General features: G+C 45.2%; 1 protein-coding gene across 1 annotated transcript in view; it reads left to right on the top strand.

Annotated features, from left to right (window-relative positions):
• The window catches only part of LOC147103587 (unconventional myosin-XVIIIb-like), a 409,691-nt gene that overhangs the window by 314,342 nt on the left and 76,638 nt on the right, over window positions 1-18,711 (top strand). The window contains exons 38-39 of the mRNA XM_085962172.1: window positions 15,046-15,162; window positions 18,027-18,110. Of these exons, the coding sequence (XP_085818298.1) occupies window positions 15,046-15,162; window positions 18,027-18,110 (201 nt within the window). The remainder of the gene's footprint in view (window positions 1-15,045; window positions 15,163-18,026; window positions 18,111-18,711) is intronic.

The raw sequence follows: 18,711 nt of genomic DNA, 5'->3' as shown, positions 1-18,711 counted from the left end.
AAATTCTGGGGAGCAGCACATTTTCACAACTGAACCTCAGTTTATTTCTGGAAATAGATTATTGCTCAATCCCTCTATAATCCCATTTTCCTGGTTGCTCATTGTATCATAAGAACATAAGAATTAGGGGCAGGGGTGGGACATACGGCCCCTCGAGCCTGCTCCGCCATTCAATAAGAACATGGCTTATCTTTCCCGCCCGATCCCCATATCCCTTGATTCCCATAGAGTCCAAAAATCTATCGATCTCAGCCTTGAATATACGCAAAGACTCAGCATTCACAGCCCTCTGGGGTAGAGAATTCCAAAGATTCACCATCCTCTGAGTGAAGAAATTTCTCCTCATCTCAGTCTTAAATGGCCGACCCCTTGTCTTGAGACTATGCCTCCCAGTTCTAGACACTCCAGCCAGGGAAACCGCCTCTCAGTATCTACCTTGTCAAGAGCTCTCGGAATCTTATATGTTTCGATGAGGTCACCTCTCATTCTTCTAAACTCAAGCAGTGGACTGTTTAAGTCTGTGTCCTAGGTGAGGAATTGGTGGACTGCTGTTCATATATGATGGCTTTTTTTAAAATTAGCTGCACAGTGTCATAATTTTGCTTTGAAATCTTGCCCTTTTCTGGTTTCTACGTGCCTCCAACTATACCATTATGGTTAATGGCTGGTCCACTTTCTCCTTGGTTTCACCAGCACTATTGAAAAACCAAAGTGTGAGAGGTAGATGACAGCAGCAAGGAAGACTCTTCTGCTTTTTTCCCCTTTCCATCCCTCAGTTGATAATGACTTAGTTTCCTCCTTCCTCATCCTCACGGCCCAGCCAAGATGAGATATCCATAGTATCATCCCATGAGCGTGCTTTGGTCCACTGTTGATACTGTGACACCAGACTTTTTGACTTATCTGTGCATGTTCCATTGCTTCAGCCATGACTTTGCCAATAAATCCATTTGACATCTCAGCAAAATAACTCAATACACAGCAGCACACTAGTCTTAATTATCCTTCTTGGACGAGTGGGGCTGAAGAATTCAGCAGGGCTAAGAAAGCCAAAATAATAGTCAGCCTGGGCTTGAGGTCGTGTGAGGTGGGCCTTGGAAAATTGAGACATGCAGAACTCTAATGAAAGGTCTAAGGCCTCATTATATGGCAAGAAAAGAAACCTCTCAAAGCAATTTTTTAAATTAAACTATAAATATATCTTTTGTTTACTTGATGCTGTAATATAATTCACTTAAAAGCTACCGGGTTCGAGGTGAAGTGCCTGGCACTGATTTGGTACACAGTTTGCTTACAGCATCGCTGGCAAATGATAGGCATGTGATATGGGAAAGGGCTTTTTCTGTCTGGTAGCTTGAGTACCTCTAGCCGGACGTTGGCAAATGGGGACCGGGAAATTGGGTGGCAAGTGCTCCTGTCGGGTTCCTACCGGTAATGCACCGTGCTGCCACTTCCTTACTGAAGTATATGTGGGCAGAACAAATGAAGGACAGAGACAGGATGAATTGCTAGTCCATGTGCTTGTTTATTAAGCCAGAGCGAACTGACCATGCTCATACTAAACCATGTGATAATACGTTACACTGCTTTCCCCTTTAAAAAAATGTACACATTCCCCTCTCAAATACAACAAAATATGGTCCCACCTTTCCCAGCATTACATGCACCGCATAACAAAAACTCCTGGCTTTTTTTTCTTTTAAATCAACTACAAATGCTACAAATGAACTACAAATCCAGTTTAATAACAGGTTTGTGAAGCCTTCCTGATCTCCTTACAGAAGGTTTTGGTGTTGAATCAATTTTCGGGCTGTTTTGTTCTGGTTCCGAACTCAAAGATGATCCAGTTTCTATCTCAGATTTGTTTGAACCTGGTACTTCAGTTCTGAAGTCTGAACGGAGTCAAACTCATGTATGTGTTCATGATCAAGTGGTTCAAGATCACGTCTTGGTTCATCTCTAGCAGAGATCATTTGAACAACACGAACACTTCGGATGTTGTCACCAATTTCAACCAAATATCTCTTGGTTCCACCAACCTCAACTATGGTTCCAATATCCCACTTGTGTGAACTCGACTTGCCAGGGGGACTGAGAACACAAACACACTCATTTTGTTTGAAACTGCGTTCTTTCTGATTGCTGCCATAATAACGTTTCTGACTCGACTGTTTCTGTTCAACTCTGGAGGCCACATTTGGTTGAAAAGATTCAATCGTGTTCTCAACCTCCTCTTCAACAAGAACTCTGCTGGGGTACCTCCAGTTGTGGTGTGCGGAGTAGTTCTGTACTTCAGCAAGAAATTTGCCAAACGTTGCTTCAGGCTGAGTCCCGAACAACCCTGCAACACTTGCTTTTTGAGAGCTTCTTTTACTATTCTGACTGACCTTTCGGCTGCTCCGTTTGAAGCTGGATGATATGGTGGAACAAGAGTGTGTTTGATACCGTTCCATTTCATGAACTCTTGGAATAGAGCAGAACGGAGCTGAGAGTCATTGTCAGAAACAAGCTCTTCAGGTAATCCATGACATGCAAAGAAAGACCTCAACTCATCTATGGTACGTTCAGTTGTAGTATTTGAGCCCATGTGTTTCACTTCAATCCACTTTGAGTGATTATCTACAAATACCAGGAAATTATCATTTGCTTCTCACAGAAGTCTACATGTACTCTCTGAAAAGGTCTACTTGGCCATGACCAGGCTTGTAGTGGAGTTTTGGGTGGTTTGAACATAAGAACATAAAAAATAGTAGCAGGAGTAGGCCAATCGGCCCCTCGAGCCTGCTCCGCCATTCAATAAGATCATGGCTGATCTGATCCTAACCGCCAATCTACTATCACAGAACCATCTCCTGAATCTAACAGAATTAGACACACGAAATAGGAGCAGGATCAGGCTACACGGCCCCTGGGCCCGCTCCGCTACCCACAGGGCCATGACCAATCCGAACCTAGACTCATGTCCAAATTCCTGCCCGCTCCCCGTAACCCTTAATTCCCTTTACTTCTAGGAAACTGTCTATTTCTGTTTTAAATTTATGTAATGATGTAGTTTCTGCAGCTTTTTGGGGCAGCATATTCCATGGACCTACCACCCTCTGAGTGAAGTAGTTCCTCCTCATCTCAGTTTTGAAAGAGCAGCCCCTTATTCTAAGACTATGCCCCCTAATTCTAGTTTCACCCATCATCGGGAACATCCTCCCCGCATCCACCCGATCCAACCCCTTCACAATCTTATATGTTTCAATAAGATCGCCTCTCATTCTTCTGAACTCCAATGAGTAGAGTCCCAATCTACTCAACCTCTCCTCATATGTCCATCCCCTCATCCCCGGGATTAACCGAGTGAACCTTCTTTGTACTGACTCGAGAGCAAGTATGTCCTTTCTTAAGTATGGACACCAAAACTGTACGCAGTATTCCAGGTGCGGTCTCACCAATACCTTGTACAACTGAAGCAATACCTCCCTATTTTTATATTCTATCCCCCTAGCAATGAAAGCCAACATTCCATTGGCCTTCTTAATCACTTGTTTCTGCAGTTTTGACAAATGCTGCATTTGCTGACAAATGATTCAAGATCACTGTCCAATCCAGGCCAGTAAACAAAGCATCTTGCAATTGATTTCATACTGACGATCCCTGGATGTTCAGTATGAAGTTCGACCAGAATTATATCTCTCAAAGAAGTAGGTACCACCACTCTGTTTCCCCACTCGATACAACCTTGCTCACAAGACAATTCAGTACAATGGTTATGGAATAGTTTCAACTCTGTGTCCAGATACTGATCAGTCCATCCATTCAAGATGTTTTCATACACTCTTTTCAGTACCGAGTCCTCTTGAGTCTCATTTGCAATCTCAGTTGCAGTCTTTGTCAACTTCACCTAGCGTGAAAATCGCACCTTCACTCCCAACACATGAGTCTTCATGTGGCAACCTGGACAAGGCATCTGCGATTGCATTTTGCTTTGAAGTGCGATATTCAATCATGTAGTCATATTGTGACAACAACACTGGTCAACGTTGCATTCTTCATGCGGCCATTGCAGGGATGGCAGATTTGGGCCCCAATATTGCTCGGAGCGGTTTGTGATCGGTTATCAGGATAATCGTTCTGCTGATCAGGAACTGTTGGAATTTCTTGATTCCAAACACTATGGCGAGTGCTTCCTTTTCAATTTGCGGGTAGTTTCTTTTGCTCTTTGTGAGGGTTCATGATGCGAACGCGATTGGTTTCTCTTGGCCTTCATCCATTACGTGGCTTATGACAGCTCCCACAACATAGCTAGAAACATCACACGCTAACTCAAGCTCACGCTCTGTGTCGTAGTGCACAAGTAGCGCATTGCTAGAGAGACTTCTCTTACAAGCATCGTAAGCTTCCTGTTGCACTTTTGTCCACTTCCACTGGACATCCTTCTTGAGGAGCTCGTGCAATGGAGCTAACATGATCACTAGCTCAGGTAAGAAACGTGCATAGTACTGGACCATTCCAAGGAAAGCTCTTAACTCAGGCACGTTCTGTGGCTTTGGAGCATTGATGACAGCATCAACCTTTTCCTTAACTGGTTGCAAGCCATTTGCATCAACTTTCAGACCAAGGTACACAACCTTGGGCTGCACAAAAGCACATTTGCTCTTTTTCAATTCAACCTTTGAAGCACTAGATCTAACACTTCTGGGTTTTCTTCCTCACTGCTTGTTGCGATCAGCACATCGTCTTGATTGTATAAGCAATTTGGAATTCTTTGCAATATCTTATCCATCGTAGCTTGGAAGATTTTGTGGAGGACTTTACACCATACGGTCCCTTGTGTGTGTTGATAGTGAGATACTGTTGACTCTCTTTCTCAATATTCAGCTGAGCGTAAGTGTGCGACAGGTCAAGCTTAGAGAAAACCTTTGACCCAGAGAGTGCTGCATACAAATCTTGCGAAGTAGGTAATGGGTACTGCTCATCGTCAACTGCTTGGTTGATAGTAACTTTGTAGTCACCGCACAAGCGGACAGTTTTGTCTGTTTTGGGCACTACCACTTTTGTCAGTTTTTATTAGCACTCCGTTCTCGCTCAGCTTTGCTAGCTCTTCCACCACCTGGCTTTTCAACGCATAGGGGACCGGCCTTGCCTTATAATAGACAGGCTTCGCGTTGGACTTGATGCGGATATGCGCGTCATACCCAGTGTTGCCCTCATAACTGTCTGTGAACATGCTTTCATACTTGTTCAGCATTGTGACCAGTCGCTTCTTTGAAGCATCTACACTGAAGATGTTTTTCCAGTCTAGTTTTAACTTTCTCAACCAGTCTTTGCCCATGAGAGTTGGCCTGTTGTTGTAGCTCGCTACAATAGGCAGCTTTACTGACTGGCCATTGTGTTGAACTGTACATTCCATTTGTCCACATGTCTCTAGGATTTCTCCAGAGTAGGTTTCTAACTCTACGGTACCCTTTGTAAGTGGTACTTGATTAAACTTACTCTCATATGTGTCCTTATTCACGATAGAGCAGTCCGCCACCATTTTGATACACATATCAATGTATTGCTTATTGATCAAAAGTTTTGCACGGAAGTCTTTTTCACGACTGCTAGTGTTATCACTAGTGGCATAGATACTGTAGATGCCTAGTTCTTCAACATCAGGTGTGTTCACTTCAATATTGTGAATTCTTCCCTTTAGTTGTCGCTGCTTTGCATTGCCACTAGAATTGTTTTTACTTCCTGTTTTAGATCTAGCTCTGCAAGCTGTTGAAATATGGCCTTGCTTCTGGCAGTGAAAACACTTCACATTTCTGTATTGGCAGGACTGTGGTGAGTGATTTCCATTGCAGCGATAACAATTCACTGAACTGCTCTCACCGACATGCTTTTGACCCGGTCTCTCAGCTTTAAGTTTGGCGGTGGCTTTGTGACTGTAGGCCTCAGCTGCACTAGTCACTTGAGTTGTACGGAGCTCCCTAGCATTCTTAGACACCATCTCCATAGTTAGGCAACTAACTGTGTCAAACGTTAGGTTCGGAGTGTTCAGTAACTTGGACTGTGTGCTCATCCACCAGTCCACACACAAACTTATCTCGCAATGCACGATTCAAAATCTGCTGATGTTACAATGCAAAAACAGGTTTTTAAGAGCTACAATGTACTCGCTGATGGTTTCACTTTGTTTTTGGTTTCTGGTACCAAACTTATAGCTCTCTGCTATTTCTAACGGCTTTGGGTCGAAATGGTCCTCGAGTTTCTCGACAATGTCTTCAAATGACACATCCTTCGCTTTCCCTGGTGCGAGTAGGTTTGTCAACATTCTGTAGACATCTGGTCCGATCTGCGTTAGAAAAATTGCTTTTTTCCGTTCACGAATTACTTTATTTTCAACTTGGACATTCTCATCTGCACCTTCGGTCTCAATAATGTTATTGGCCGTAATATATATCTCCATCTGCTCAATGTAAGAACTGAATGGTTCACGAGCTCGGCCACACAGGCCGAGGCTTCCGATGAATCCCGTAGGCGCGGCCATGATTGTCCCGATCCCGTTGAACAGTGACTCAGCACGCTACCTGTGTACCTGTGAGAATCAATACCGCTGTTGCTGTGTATTCATACACACAAAGGGGAAGCATGGACAATTCTGCATCATTCAGTTTAGGTGTCACAAATTCACCTTAAGTTTTTCCACTCGAAGGCTGAGCACTTCCATGATCCCTAAAAATGGCTTTGGGATCCCATTCTTGTCGTCAAAATGTAATATATGTGGGTAGAACAAATGAAGGACAGAGACACGATGAGTTGCTAGGCCAGAGCGAACTGAGCATGCTCATACCAAACCATGTGACAAACCATGTGCCAATACATTACACTTACGGACTCTGCTCGTTCTGAGCGGGAGCCTAATCACGCATGTGTCCAGCGTGCTAACGAGGGCCTTCAGTAGGCTAGCTTCCATTTCTGATGTGTGGGCAGAATCCTGGCCCAGCTGCAATTCTGTCCAATACAAACAGGCATTTAAGGAAAGGCGGTTAAAGTCCCAAGTTAAAGAAAACCATTTTTAAAAAAAATAATTTTTCATCTGTTTAGAGTATTAGGGCAGGATTTTCATTGTGCCGTGGAGTCGGGATTGGAGGCGTGCAGGGATTAAAATCCCGAAATCAGGGGTCCTGACCCCATCCCGCACCCAAACCCGCCTCCATGCCAGTTTCAAAGGAAGCGGGTACCCGCCCCGCACTGGGACCCGGCTACCCGAGGCGGGAAGGGATTAGTGCCAATTAACTGCCTGTTAACCGGTAGTTAACAGGCAGTTTTTAGCCTAATCCCTATTTTTAAGGTTGAAGTGTGGGATTCCCGATGGCTCCAAACCATGCCAAGTTAGAGGAGGCGGGCCGTTGGGTTGAAGGACTTGGAGGGGTCGAGATGTTGGTGTTCAGGTGAGTGATGTGTGCATGAGTGCAAAGGTAAGTGTGTTTGGTGTGTCTAAAGTGATTAAAGAAGTGTAAATTACCTTTTCAGCCTTCCTTCGTTTAGGCCCCGGGAGTCCCTCATCTCACCGGCACAGAAAGCAGAATGGCTGCGAACTGTCAAAAGTGACAGCCTTCAGCTTTCTGTGCAGGAGAGATTTCTAACGGAGTCTGTGGAGAAGGACTCAGGTTAGAAGTAAGACTGTCAGTGTTTGACAGCTACAGACAGCTGTGAAACAATGATATTTCATCTGTCAAAAGCTGTTGACAGATGAAATTTCAGTCTGTGACATCACCTGTTGCTGGGTGGCCCTTAATTGGCCTGCTGAGCCCGCTGGGTGGGCTCAACAAGGTCAATCAAGTTAAAATCGCGTGGATTGGCCGCTTCTCGATGGAGGCGGGACTACAACCCCGAAAGTTGTAGTCCCGACTCCTGAGTTAAATTCCTGCCCATAATGTGTGCATTTAACATTTGCAGCCAATGTTGTTGTGCATTTATTTAATAGTTTATTGATGTTTAGATTATTACTATGTTTTGTTCCTGTGTTTGCTGGATCAGACCATGGAAGGAATATCTGAAATGAGACAGGCAGCAGATTCATTGCTACCTGGAGGTGATTGCACTGAACGTTTCTGCAGTTATAGAGTTGTGCTAGTGACAAGAGGTCATTTTTCAAACCTCGTCTCTCTACTGTTGTTACTTAGAAAGAACTTACATTTATATATAGCTCCTTTCAGATCCTCAGGATATCCCAAAGCACTTCATAGCCAATTAAGTACTTTTTGCAGTGTAGTTACTTTTGTTTTGTAGGTAAATGCAGCAGCCAATTTATGTATAGCAAGTTGCATGAACAGCAATGAGATGAATGATCTGTTTTGGTGGTGTTGGCTTACTCCAAAGAGGATTGTAGGCCAGGACTCTGGAAAAAGTTCCTCCTCCTCTTCGAAAAGTGTCATGGGATCTTTTATACAATAGCAAAATACTGCGGATGCTCACAATCTGAAGTAACAACAGAAAATGCTGGAAACACTCGGCAGGTCAGGCAGCATCGAGGAGAGAGAAACAGAGTCGATGTTTCGAGTCAGGGACCCTTCGTCGGAACTGGAAAAGGTTGGAGAAGTGAGATTTTTAAGCAGGGGCAGGGAGGAGGGGCGAAAAGAACAAAGGGAAGGTCTGTGATAGGATGGAAGGCAGGAGAGATTTCACCTTTCACCCCACCAGCCTCCACATTCAACGGATCATCCTGCGCCATTTCCGCCACCTCCAGCGTGATCCCACCACCAAACACATCTTCCCCTCCCCCGCCTTTCAGCATTCTGAAGGGACCGCTCCCTCCACGACACCCTGGTCCACTCCTCTATCACCCCGACACCCCTTCGCCCGGCATCTTCCCGTGCAAGCGCAGGAGATGCAACACCTGCCCTTTTACCTCCTCCCTTCCCACCGTCCAGGGCCCCAAACACTCCTTCCAGGTGAAACAGCGATTTACTTGTACTTCTTACAATTTAGTCCACTGTATTCGCTGCTCACGATGCGGTCTCCTCTACACTGGGGAGACCACACACGCAGATTGGGTGACCGCTTTGCGGAACACCTCCGTTCAGTCCGCAAGCGTGACCCCGAGCTTCCGGTCGCCCGTCACTTTAATTCTCCACTCCACTCCCACGCTGACCTCGCCGTCCTCAGCCTCTTACACTGTTCCAACGAAGCTCAACGTAAGTCGAGGAACAGCACCTCATAGAAACATAGAAGATAGGAGCAGGAGTAGGCCATTCGGCCCCTCGAGCCTGCTCCGCCATTCAATGAGATCATGGCTGATCATCCAAATTCAGTACCCTGTCCCTGCCTTCTCCCCATATCCCTTGATCCCTTTAACCTTAAGAAATATATCTAACTCCTTCTTGAATATTTTTAATGAATTGGCCTCCACTGCCTTCTGTGGTAGAGAATTCCACAGGTTCACCACTCTCTGGGTGAAGAAATTCCTCCTCATCTCTGTCCTAAATGGCTTACCCCTTATCCTTAGACTGTGACCCCTGGTTCTGGACTCCCCGACCATCCTTCCTGCTTCTAGTCTGTCCAGTCCTGTCAGAATTTTATAAGTTTCAATGAGATCCCCTCTCATTCTTCTAAACTCCAGCGAGTATAAGCCCAATCGACCCAATCTCTCCTCATACGTCATTCCTGCCATCCCACATATCAGCCTGGTGAATCTTCGCTGCACTCCCTCCATGGCAAGAACATCCTTCCTCAGATAAGGTGACCAAAACTGCACACAATGCTCAAGATGTGGTCTCACCAAGGCCCTGCACAACTGCAGCAAGACATCCTTGTTCCTGTACTCAAACCCTCTTGCTACAAAGGCCAACATACCATTTGCCTTCTTAACCGCCTGCTGCACCTGCATGCTTACCTGCAGCGACTGGTGCACAAGGACACCCAGGTCTCATTGCACTTCCCCTTCTCCCAATCTATTGCCATTCAGATAATAATCTGCCTTCCTGTTTTTGACACCAAAGTGGATAACCTCGCATTTATCCACGTTATATTGCATCTGCTATGCTTCTGCCCAACCACCCAACTTGTCCAAATCATACTGGAGTTTCTCGGCATCCTCCTCACAGCACACACGCCCACCCAGCTTTGTGTCATCTGCAAACTTGGAGATATTACATCTAGTTCTCTCGTCTAGATCATTAATATATATTGTGAATAGCTGGGGTCCAAGAACCAATCCCTGCGGTACCCCACTAGTCACTGCCTGCCATTCGGAAAAAGACCCGTTTATTCCAACTCTTTGCTTTCTGTCTGCCAACCAGTTCTCTATCCAAGTCAATACCTAGAGCCATCTTTTGTTCCTTAACTTGTCCCATTACCTCTCCTTTTGTCTCGCACCATCATCCCTTTTGTCAGTCAATCTCTCCTGCCTTCCATCCCATCACAGTCCTTCCCTTTGTTCTTTCCTCTCTTCCCCTCCTTCCTGTCCCTGCTTAAAAATCTCTCTTCTCTAACCTTTTCCAGTTCTGACGAAGGGTCCCCGACCCGAAACGTTGACTTTGTTTCTCCTCTCCTCGCTGCTGCCTGACCTGCTGAGTGTTTCCAGCATTTTCTGTTGTCATGGGATCTTTTATATCCACTTGAGCGAGCAAACGAGACCTATCATCCAAAAGACAAAACCATCAACCATGGTAACACTGCATCAGTGCTGAAGTGTCAGCCAGGATTAAGTTCTCAGGCCCTGGAGTTGGGCTGTCACGCACAACCTTCTGACTCGGAGGCGAGAATGCTACCTCATAAATCTGCGAAACAGTAGAAGCATGAGGTAACTGAGTGACAATAAGCCGTTTTGGTCATCTCGGATATTGTCAGCAGTAAGGGAATCAATTGTATCCTGCACAATCTGGTCCTTCTGTGTAAAAATAAAGTGGACACCCCGTGGGTGGCGGGGGAGGGGGGAAAGGAGAATGAACAAGTGTATTTACAAAAAATAGACAGGCTATTTACAGACAATGATATCACTAAATGACTTCCATTCCTTACTTACACGTAATTAATTGCATTATCACAGTTCCAATTCTCTTGAGCTGCTAACGAGGCTATATTGTCTTGTTCGAGTATCTGAGGAATGAATGATCGCATTAGCAAATTAGAAGCTGCCGTCTGCTCATCAGTCTCCAGCACGGGAACAGACGGAGGCTTTGCCCTGACCTTTCCGACAGCCCGCTTCTCTTTGGGGGTTTTTGCCTTCTGCTTGAAGTTCTCTGAAGCCAATTTCATATCTCGGAGAGCCTGCAAACCTGCTGCCAGGCCTCAATCAATGCTACTGTGTAACTGGTCCCTAGGAGAATGACCTTGGCAACTCAACCCCAACAAATCCCCTTCTAATGAAGAAGTGCCTTGCTCCAGTTGGTGCCTCCCCTCCCTCATTCCCTGACCGGCATTGCGAACACCCCAAGAGGGGAATTATGGGTGTAAGTTGGTTGCTATCACTTTGCAAAGGGTGCTGTTATTTCCAAAGAGTCTTCACACCATTGGATTTACATTAAGATTATTAGGGAGGTGGGGGGGGAATTACAGCGTACATCTTAGATGTTTGTTTGCATCAACCTTGTAAACAAAAATGTCTTAATGACCTAGATTTTCTAATGTAAACATCCTGCAGATAACAACTGCATCTAATTTTTTTTTATACTCGTTCACGGGATGTGGGTGTCGCTGGCAAGGCCGGCATTTATTGCCCATCCCTAATTGCCCTTGAGAAGGTGGTAGTGAGCCACCTTCTTGAACCGCTGCAGTTGTGGTTTGGTACAACTGAGTGTCTCGCTAGGCCATTTCAGAGGGCAGTTAAGAGTCAACCACATTGCTGTGGGTCTGGAGTCAGATATAGGCCAGACCGGGTAAGGACAGCAGATTTCCTTCCCCAAAGAACATTCGTGAACCAGAGGGGTTTTTGGTAGTTTCATGGTCACCATTACTGCCACTAGCTTTTTATTCCAGATTTATTTAATTAACTGAATTTAAATTCCACAGCTGCCGTGGTGGGATTTTAAACTCGCGTCTCCCAATCGCCTCTGGATTATTAGTCCAGTAACATAACCACTATGCCACTGTATACAGGTGGAATAAAACATCCGTGCTGCAAGAGCCCTCAGATGCAATAATGAGGATGTGTTGCTGGTTCTGTCCAAGAACATTAGGAAAATAAGCCACTAGAGGGCAACAATGGGAACCGAGTAACTTTTCACCCCAGAGTCGATTGTTTACATATGTGACAATGTAAAGTGCTAAAAAAGGGACTATGTGCCTGCTTCAAAATACAAAAGGTCCACAAGCCAAGGGGAGTGAGCCAGCAGCATTTTGTCACAGTGGGTTGAATAATCAACTAGTCAACCCAAGGAAGGGTCAGGCTTAGAGAAGGACTATTTGTGACAATCTCAGGACACAAACTATCGCCACATTAAGGCCTGTTTCACAATGGCCTGGATTTTATGGGGCTATGACCACGTACGCACAACGTATGTGGCCATAAGTGCCCCGCAAGTTCCGGGCTTCTGCGTGCGATGCAAACCCGGAACTTGCGATCTGTCAAGTTTCTCCTTGACAGATCGTCCGCATCCGCTGGAAATTCACTTTCGCTGTCGCAGAGTGGGGCCAGTACTGCTGCCCAGCCAGTACCCACCAAACCCTTACGCCTGGTAAAAGCAGGCGTAAGGCCTTCTTTTACCAGCGTGACGGTTAAAATAAATGTTAAAATAACATTTTTTGAATGATTTAAGCACTCACTTACATTTAAAATTAGTTTAGGTCAATTTTGCCCCAGTTAAAAATGTTTACATTTATTTTTCTAAAAATTATATTTTATTTTAATTGTTTAATTAAAGGGTATTTTAATTAATTTTGAACCTGTGATCATTTATTTTTATTTCAGTGTTGTGAAATTTTATTTATTCGGTGATTCCTATTCTGCTTATGGGGTTTCCGTACGTTAATGGACTCCCCATAAGCATAATAAGAATTTCCCTTTGTCTTTGGTTGGGTTGGCTCACGTGATCCCAGGGATGCTGGCGAACTGCCTGCGCCCCTGGGATGCGTGGGTCTTTACGCGGGCGTACGCCCGCAGGCCCGGGACTGCAGGAGTCCGAAGCTCCGGAGACAGCAGGTAGGTATGTACTTTTCTTGCAGTTCGGAGGCGTAGGCGGGCGGCAAGCCTCCGACTGCAATTTCCAGGCCGATGCCTCTGTTTTTGATGTATAGCATTTAACATCGCTCAAAGGGAGCACTGACCACTCTTTGGCCGTAGAAATATAACACTGTTGATAAGCTAGAGTTTTGTGTGGAAAAAATAACATAAGTGCCTTGCAATGTATCTGTTCGCCTGTTTCAATATAACGAAATCCAGACTACTTGATACCAGCCATTGCTCTGTATTTATATTGACATAGCCACGTTAGTTAATTTTTAAAATTTGGTTATGGCCCTAAACTTGCCTCTTCCGTGGTTTGATTAGATCCTGATCATCGACTTTCACTGGAATGAAGACTTGCATGAATTCTACTGCTGGTTTCTGAGGGAACAAATTTGGAATCCGAATAGCCAATAAAAATCCAATTCATGAGTAGGCGGTGCCTTCTTTGGTCAAGGGAAATATTCAGACTGCTCTTTTCTAAACATTCGCCACTTCTTCCAACTCGGAAAAGTGGGCACCTGCCTATTGTTCTACTATAAACACTGGCACACACCAGAAATTCGGGTTGGAGGCTTCCCGCGGGTGCAAGCCTCCGACCTGCACTTACCTAGCGCGCCGGCCGTTGAGCTGTGGGCCCGCGTGGGATTCCAATCCTAGGCCTCCTCCAACTGCCGGCGCGCAGTGCTTGCGTATCCCAGGGGTGCAGTTAGTTCGAAGCATCCCCTGGGATCACGTGGGCCATGGGGAGCCAATGGTAGCAGGGAAATGCCCATTCATAAAATTGCCAGGAAGAGATGTCAAACCTATAAATACTATAAGCCCCAAAACAATACTAAAACTTCAAATACATTTTTTTTTTAAATCACATTTTTAAAATAACTATAAATTACATAAAATAACTATTTTAAACAATAATTTAAATTTTTGAAAAAATTCACTACATTTTCTAACGGGGCTAAAAATAAACTTACCTTTCTTTAAAGTATTTAAAAATAATAAACCTGTGGGAAAAATGTTTTAAATTTAATTAATTCACCACTTACCTTGTTAAAAGCAGGCCTTGCGCCTGCTTTTTAAAAGTGTAACTGCTGGAGACTTACCCTCCCGGAGAAAGCTGCAAAAAAACCGTAAATTCCAGGTGCACGCGCTGCCTCTCCGGCGCACGCGTTCGACCTCTGAACCCCTTCTTTTAAGGGAACGGAATTTCCATTTCCCCGTGCATGCACGAAACCGGCATTTCCGTTCTACGGGTGAGTACCCCGTGCGTACTCATTCGTGGAGACCCGAATTTCTGGGCCAATAATTATTAGTGATAGTCATCAAAAAATGATGTGGACTCTTCCCAACAGTCAATAGCCACCTTGGCGCAATCTTGGGTAGGCGCATAAAATGGCAACCACATATCTGCATAAACTAGCAGAGCATCTCTCTCAGCTTATGTTAGCAGCATTTTATTTTTCAATCATACCGTGCTGCCCCAGTTTGGACAAATTTGGATTTAGACTTGGAACCTTGTGCCCATTTCAATTACTATATGGATCCTCGTCCATCAGCAAAGTGTTCAAAACCTGCATTGGGGGTTGGGAGGGGGAGACATTGTTGGAAAACTTACAAGGATCAGTCCCAGGCTGCAGAAGCTCACCTGTTGTTGATCAGCTGCAGAGTGGAACTGGTAGTTGCCCATTTTCCAGATGCTCCCATCCCGATCAAACAAAGAGGCAGTCCACAGCTTGGGGCTAAAATAGCAGAGAGAAAAACTCATGAGACTGATTGACTTGAGGAAAAGTCTTGGACGGCCTGTGTATGGTGTCTGCTACTGCCAGATTGCAGAGACAGATAATGATAAAGAAAGATTTTAATGGCGAGCCAGTCCGTCCTTCACTGAGATATTTGTTTGCTGGTAGGCCGATGAGCAGCTGTACCAACTGGAGCATGAAAAGGCTGATCTGCTGAAACGTCTTGAAGAAGACCAGGAGGACCTGAACGAACTTATGATGAAACACAAGGACCTCATTGCTCAGGTACGTAGACTACGTTGTCCATTTACTCTGGCAGGCCATTGGTTCTATTGCGAAATTCTCATTGTAGTGCACAGTACTAGACCCTGTGGAGCTTTGGTTCATGTTTGTTATATAAAATCTAGAAAGCTGTCCTGTCTTAAAGACGTTTTCTTTAAACCTATATCCTCAGTGTTTGCTAAGCCAGCAGTTGTCACACTTTTCCGTCTGGGGCATGATCTGAAAATATAGAAACACTTCTGCAAACACTTTGTCCATTTGCAGATTTTAGGACAAAATACAAAAACGATTTGCAATTTCTGACTTGATATTCTGCAAAAATGTGATTTTTATATCTACTGTATTGATCTACAGGAATATTAAAACCACTTCAGTATTTTAGAGTCATTAATTAACATTTACAAAATCAACTTCTCCATTTTGTTTCTCTCTAATTTATTGTAAGTTCAACTGAATCCCACAATGATGAGGAAAGACGAAGTACTGCTTACTAATGATGATGCTGCAGAAATTGTAATATTTCTGTTTACAGATTTTGCAATCCAGGACCACTTTATTTCTGCATTTCATCAGAGTCTGTCATGTTCAGGGCTCTGGATTGTGGCTGAGGGTAATTGTGAAGGGATAGTGTTTGAGTGCTGCCGTAAGCTCCAGGTGTAGAGTTGCTGCTGGAGACTCTTGTTCTGAGTCAACAAGGATGACGGCCCTAGTCTGGAAAGCGATTGCCAGAGACAAGAGCTGACTTAAGCCACGGGGATTCCTTCAGACATTCCTCAAAATCCACCATCAGTTTCATGTGCGTCTCTCCTGGCTGCTTTAAAAAAAAAAAAAAAAAATTCATGGGATGTGGGTGTCGCTGGCAAGGCCGGCATTTATTGCCCATCCCTAATTGCCCTTGAGAAGGTGGTGGTGAGCCGCCTTCTTGAACCGCTGCAGTCCGTGTGATGAAGGTACTCCCACAGTGCTGTTAGGGAAGGAGTTCTAGGATTTTGATGGTGTGTGACTTGGAGGGGAACTTGGAGGCGGTGGTGATCCCACGCGCCTGCTGCCCATGTCCTTCTAGGTGGTAGAGGTCGCGGGTTTGGGAGGTGCTGCCGAAGAGATGCTTAGCCCTCATTCTTCAGTAGTCTTGGACAACAACAACAACAACAACTTGCATCTACGTAGTGCTTTTAATGTAGAAAAAATCCCAAGGTGCTTCACAAGAGGTATTAGAAAAAAATAGATGCGGGCCGTAAACAGGTGCTTCCACTTAAAGAGGAAAGGTCCTCTGTGGTGGGGTGGGAAGAAAGATAGGAGCATCACCTAGGAAAAGAAATGGCCTTCTAAGGTCCACTAGTGACAGAAAAAGGCAGGGTGGGTGACCGTAGCCCACCACGCCCAGAGGAAAAACATTTTATTGAGCCTCCCCTTCAATGCCAGTTGTTAATGGCTGCTGTGTTACCTGGCGCATGGTCAAGGTGCTTAAGCTGCAGTATTGGGCTTGGGCCTCATTTAAATACATTCCACGCCCTTAATGATCCTTGCACACGATAATACGATGAGTTGACACTCAACCTATCTGTCAGTTCAACAAGCACCGCCCATCATGTTATTGGACTCATGGGGGGAATTTTAACCCCACAAAATGGGTGAGTTGGGGTCAGGTGGGAAGTTAAAGTATTAAAAATCTGAATCCTGACCTGAACCCCTCTCCAATCCGTCCACGTTCGGTTTTAATGGAAGCGCGACAAGGGCGGGCAGTCAACCCGCTCCTGGGAATCGGGTCATCCATTTAAATATAATAATGAGGCTGGTGTGCCTCAGATTTAACCACCATTTTAAATTTAACAGTGACTGGTTGGGTTTTGCAGGCCTCGTGAAACCCGCCAGCTAATGGAAGGTGAGGACTGTAAGTGTAGGCAAGGAAGGTAAGTGTAAAGGCACTTACCTCCTGGATCCAGCGTCTCTGCTTAACCCACCCCCCATGATCGGACAGCGCCCACGAGGCCTCTGATTCCCCCCCCCCCAAACCCCCCCCCCGTAGGACTCTGATTCCCTCCACCCCCCCCCAAAGTGATCAGCCCTCGGCCCCCTCCCCGCCAATGAGCTACGCTAGGTGCTCCCAGACCCCACGCGATCCCTCCCTCCCTCCTATCTGTGGCCTAGTGCCTCAGGCCCGCCCATCCGCAGCCAGCCAGCCTCTCCCTCTGGTTGGCTGCGGGTGGGAAACAGAGGTTTCAAATGCAAATCAGGCCCTGCCATTAAATTTGGTTTCCCCTCAGCTTCCAAGCACCACCCCCTGCCCCCACCACCCACCCTCCCCGCCAGCTACGAACTCACCAAAGTATTAAAATTCATGCCGGAATAGGAGAAAAGAGAAAGAAAGACAAACAGGTAATCAGACTGGATCAATGCTCTCTGAATGGACTTGTAATAAGTATGGTCACACCTACTTCTCACATTTTGGAGCCGCTCCAGAACTTATGGAAGGAGATGGACATCTAAGTGAACGCAGGCTATGAACTGATCAGCTCGTCCTTCGTGATTTAGTGGACAACCAGCCTGTTGTGGTATTGCCTGACCTTAAGCTTGTTCGATGTTGACTGTGGCAACAAATGGTTAGTGTTCCATCCTTCAATTGATTAAGCACAAAAACCCCACAAAAAATAAATTTTAAATAAAGAAAGGGGAGTGGAATTCACATTCATCCAAATGAGCGCCAACCTACATGAGACGGAAGAGGTTAGGTTCTTCCAAAGATCAGCGCCTTCTTTAAGGGAAGCATTGCGGTTTGATACGTGTTTAAAAAGTGACATTAATTTGTGGTCGGTATTTATTTTTGTTTAATTTATCAAATTTTATCTCCTTTCCCTGTCCATCGCCAGTCATCCAATGACATTGCACAGATACAAGAGCTTCAAGGTCAGTTGGAAGAAGCTACAAAGGAAAAGCAAAGTTTTGAAGAAAAGGTAGGAGGCTTTAACAGTGACATTGGTGACGTTAGGGATGGTTTGGGGTCCTGAATTAAGTTTTGAGATCAGATCCCAGTATTTCTTCTTGAGTTTCAGAGCATATATACACTTGGTGATTGTCCTCCCATATCAATGGACTGTTGGTGCAAGTGCCTTCTATTCCGACAATGGGCAAATTGACAATATCTACAGTCTTACTATTTGTCTTTTGGACACCTTGCATGCAACCTTTATGCTACAGTAATGGATAGACCTTATAGGGGAGCTGCACATTACTTTGATATTCTGGCAGGAAGTTAATGGCTTCTGAAGGTCGAAGGTACCTTGTCATGAACAGGTACAGAAAATAAAGGCAAATGGAATTTATATCTAGGGGACTAGAATACAGGAGGGTAGAAGTTATGCTGCAGCTGTACAAAGCCCTGGCTCGACTACGCCTGGAGTACTGTGAGCAGTTCTGGGCACCACACCTTAGCAAGGATATATTGGCCTTGGAGGGAGTGCAGCGTAGGTTTACCAGAATGATACCCGGACTCCAAGGGTTAAGTTACGAGGAGAGATTACACAAACTAGGGTTGTATTCCATAGAGTTTAGGAG

Source organism: Somniosus microcephalus, chromosome 19, assembly GCF_052327205.1.
Source record: "Somniosus microcephalus isolate GS21.2 chromosome 19, FLI_Smic_1.0, whole genome shotgun sequence".
In the NCBI taxonomy this organism is placed as follows: domain Eukaryota; kingdom Metazoa; phylum Chordata; class Chondrichthyes; order Squaliformes; family Somniosidae; genus Somniosus; species Somniosus microcephalus.
The sequence above is the reverse complement of the archived record's forward strand: the minus strand, read 5'-3'. Positions and strand labels throughout refer to the sequence as shown.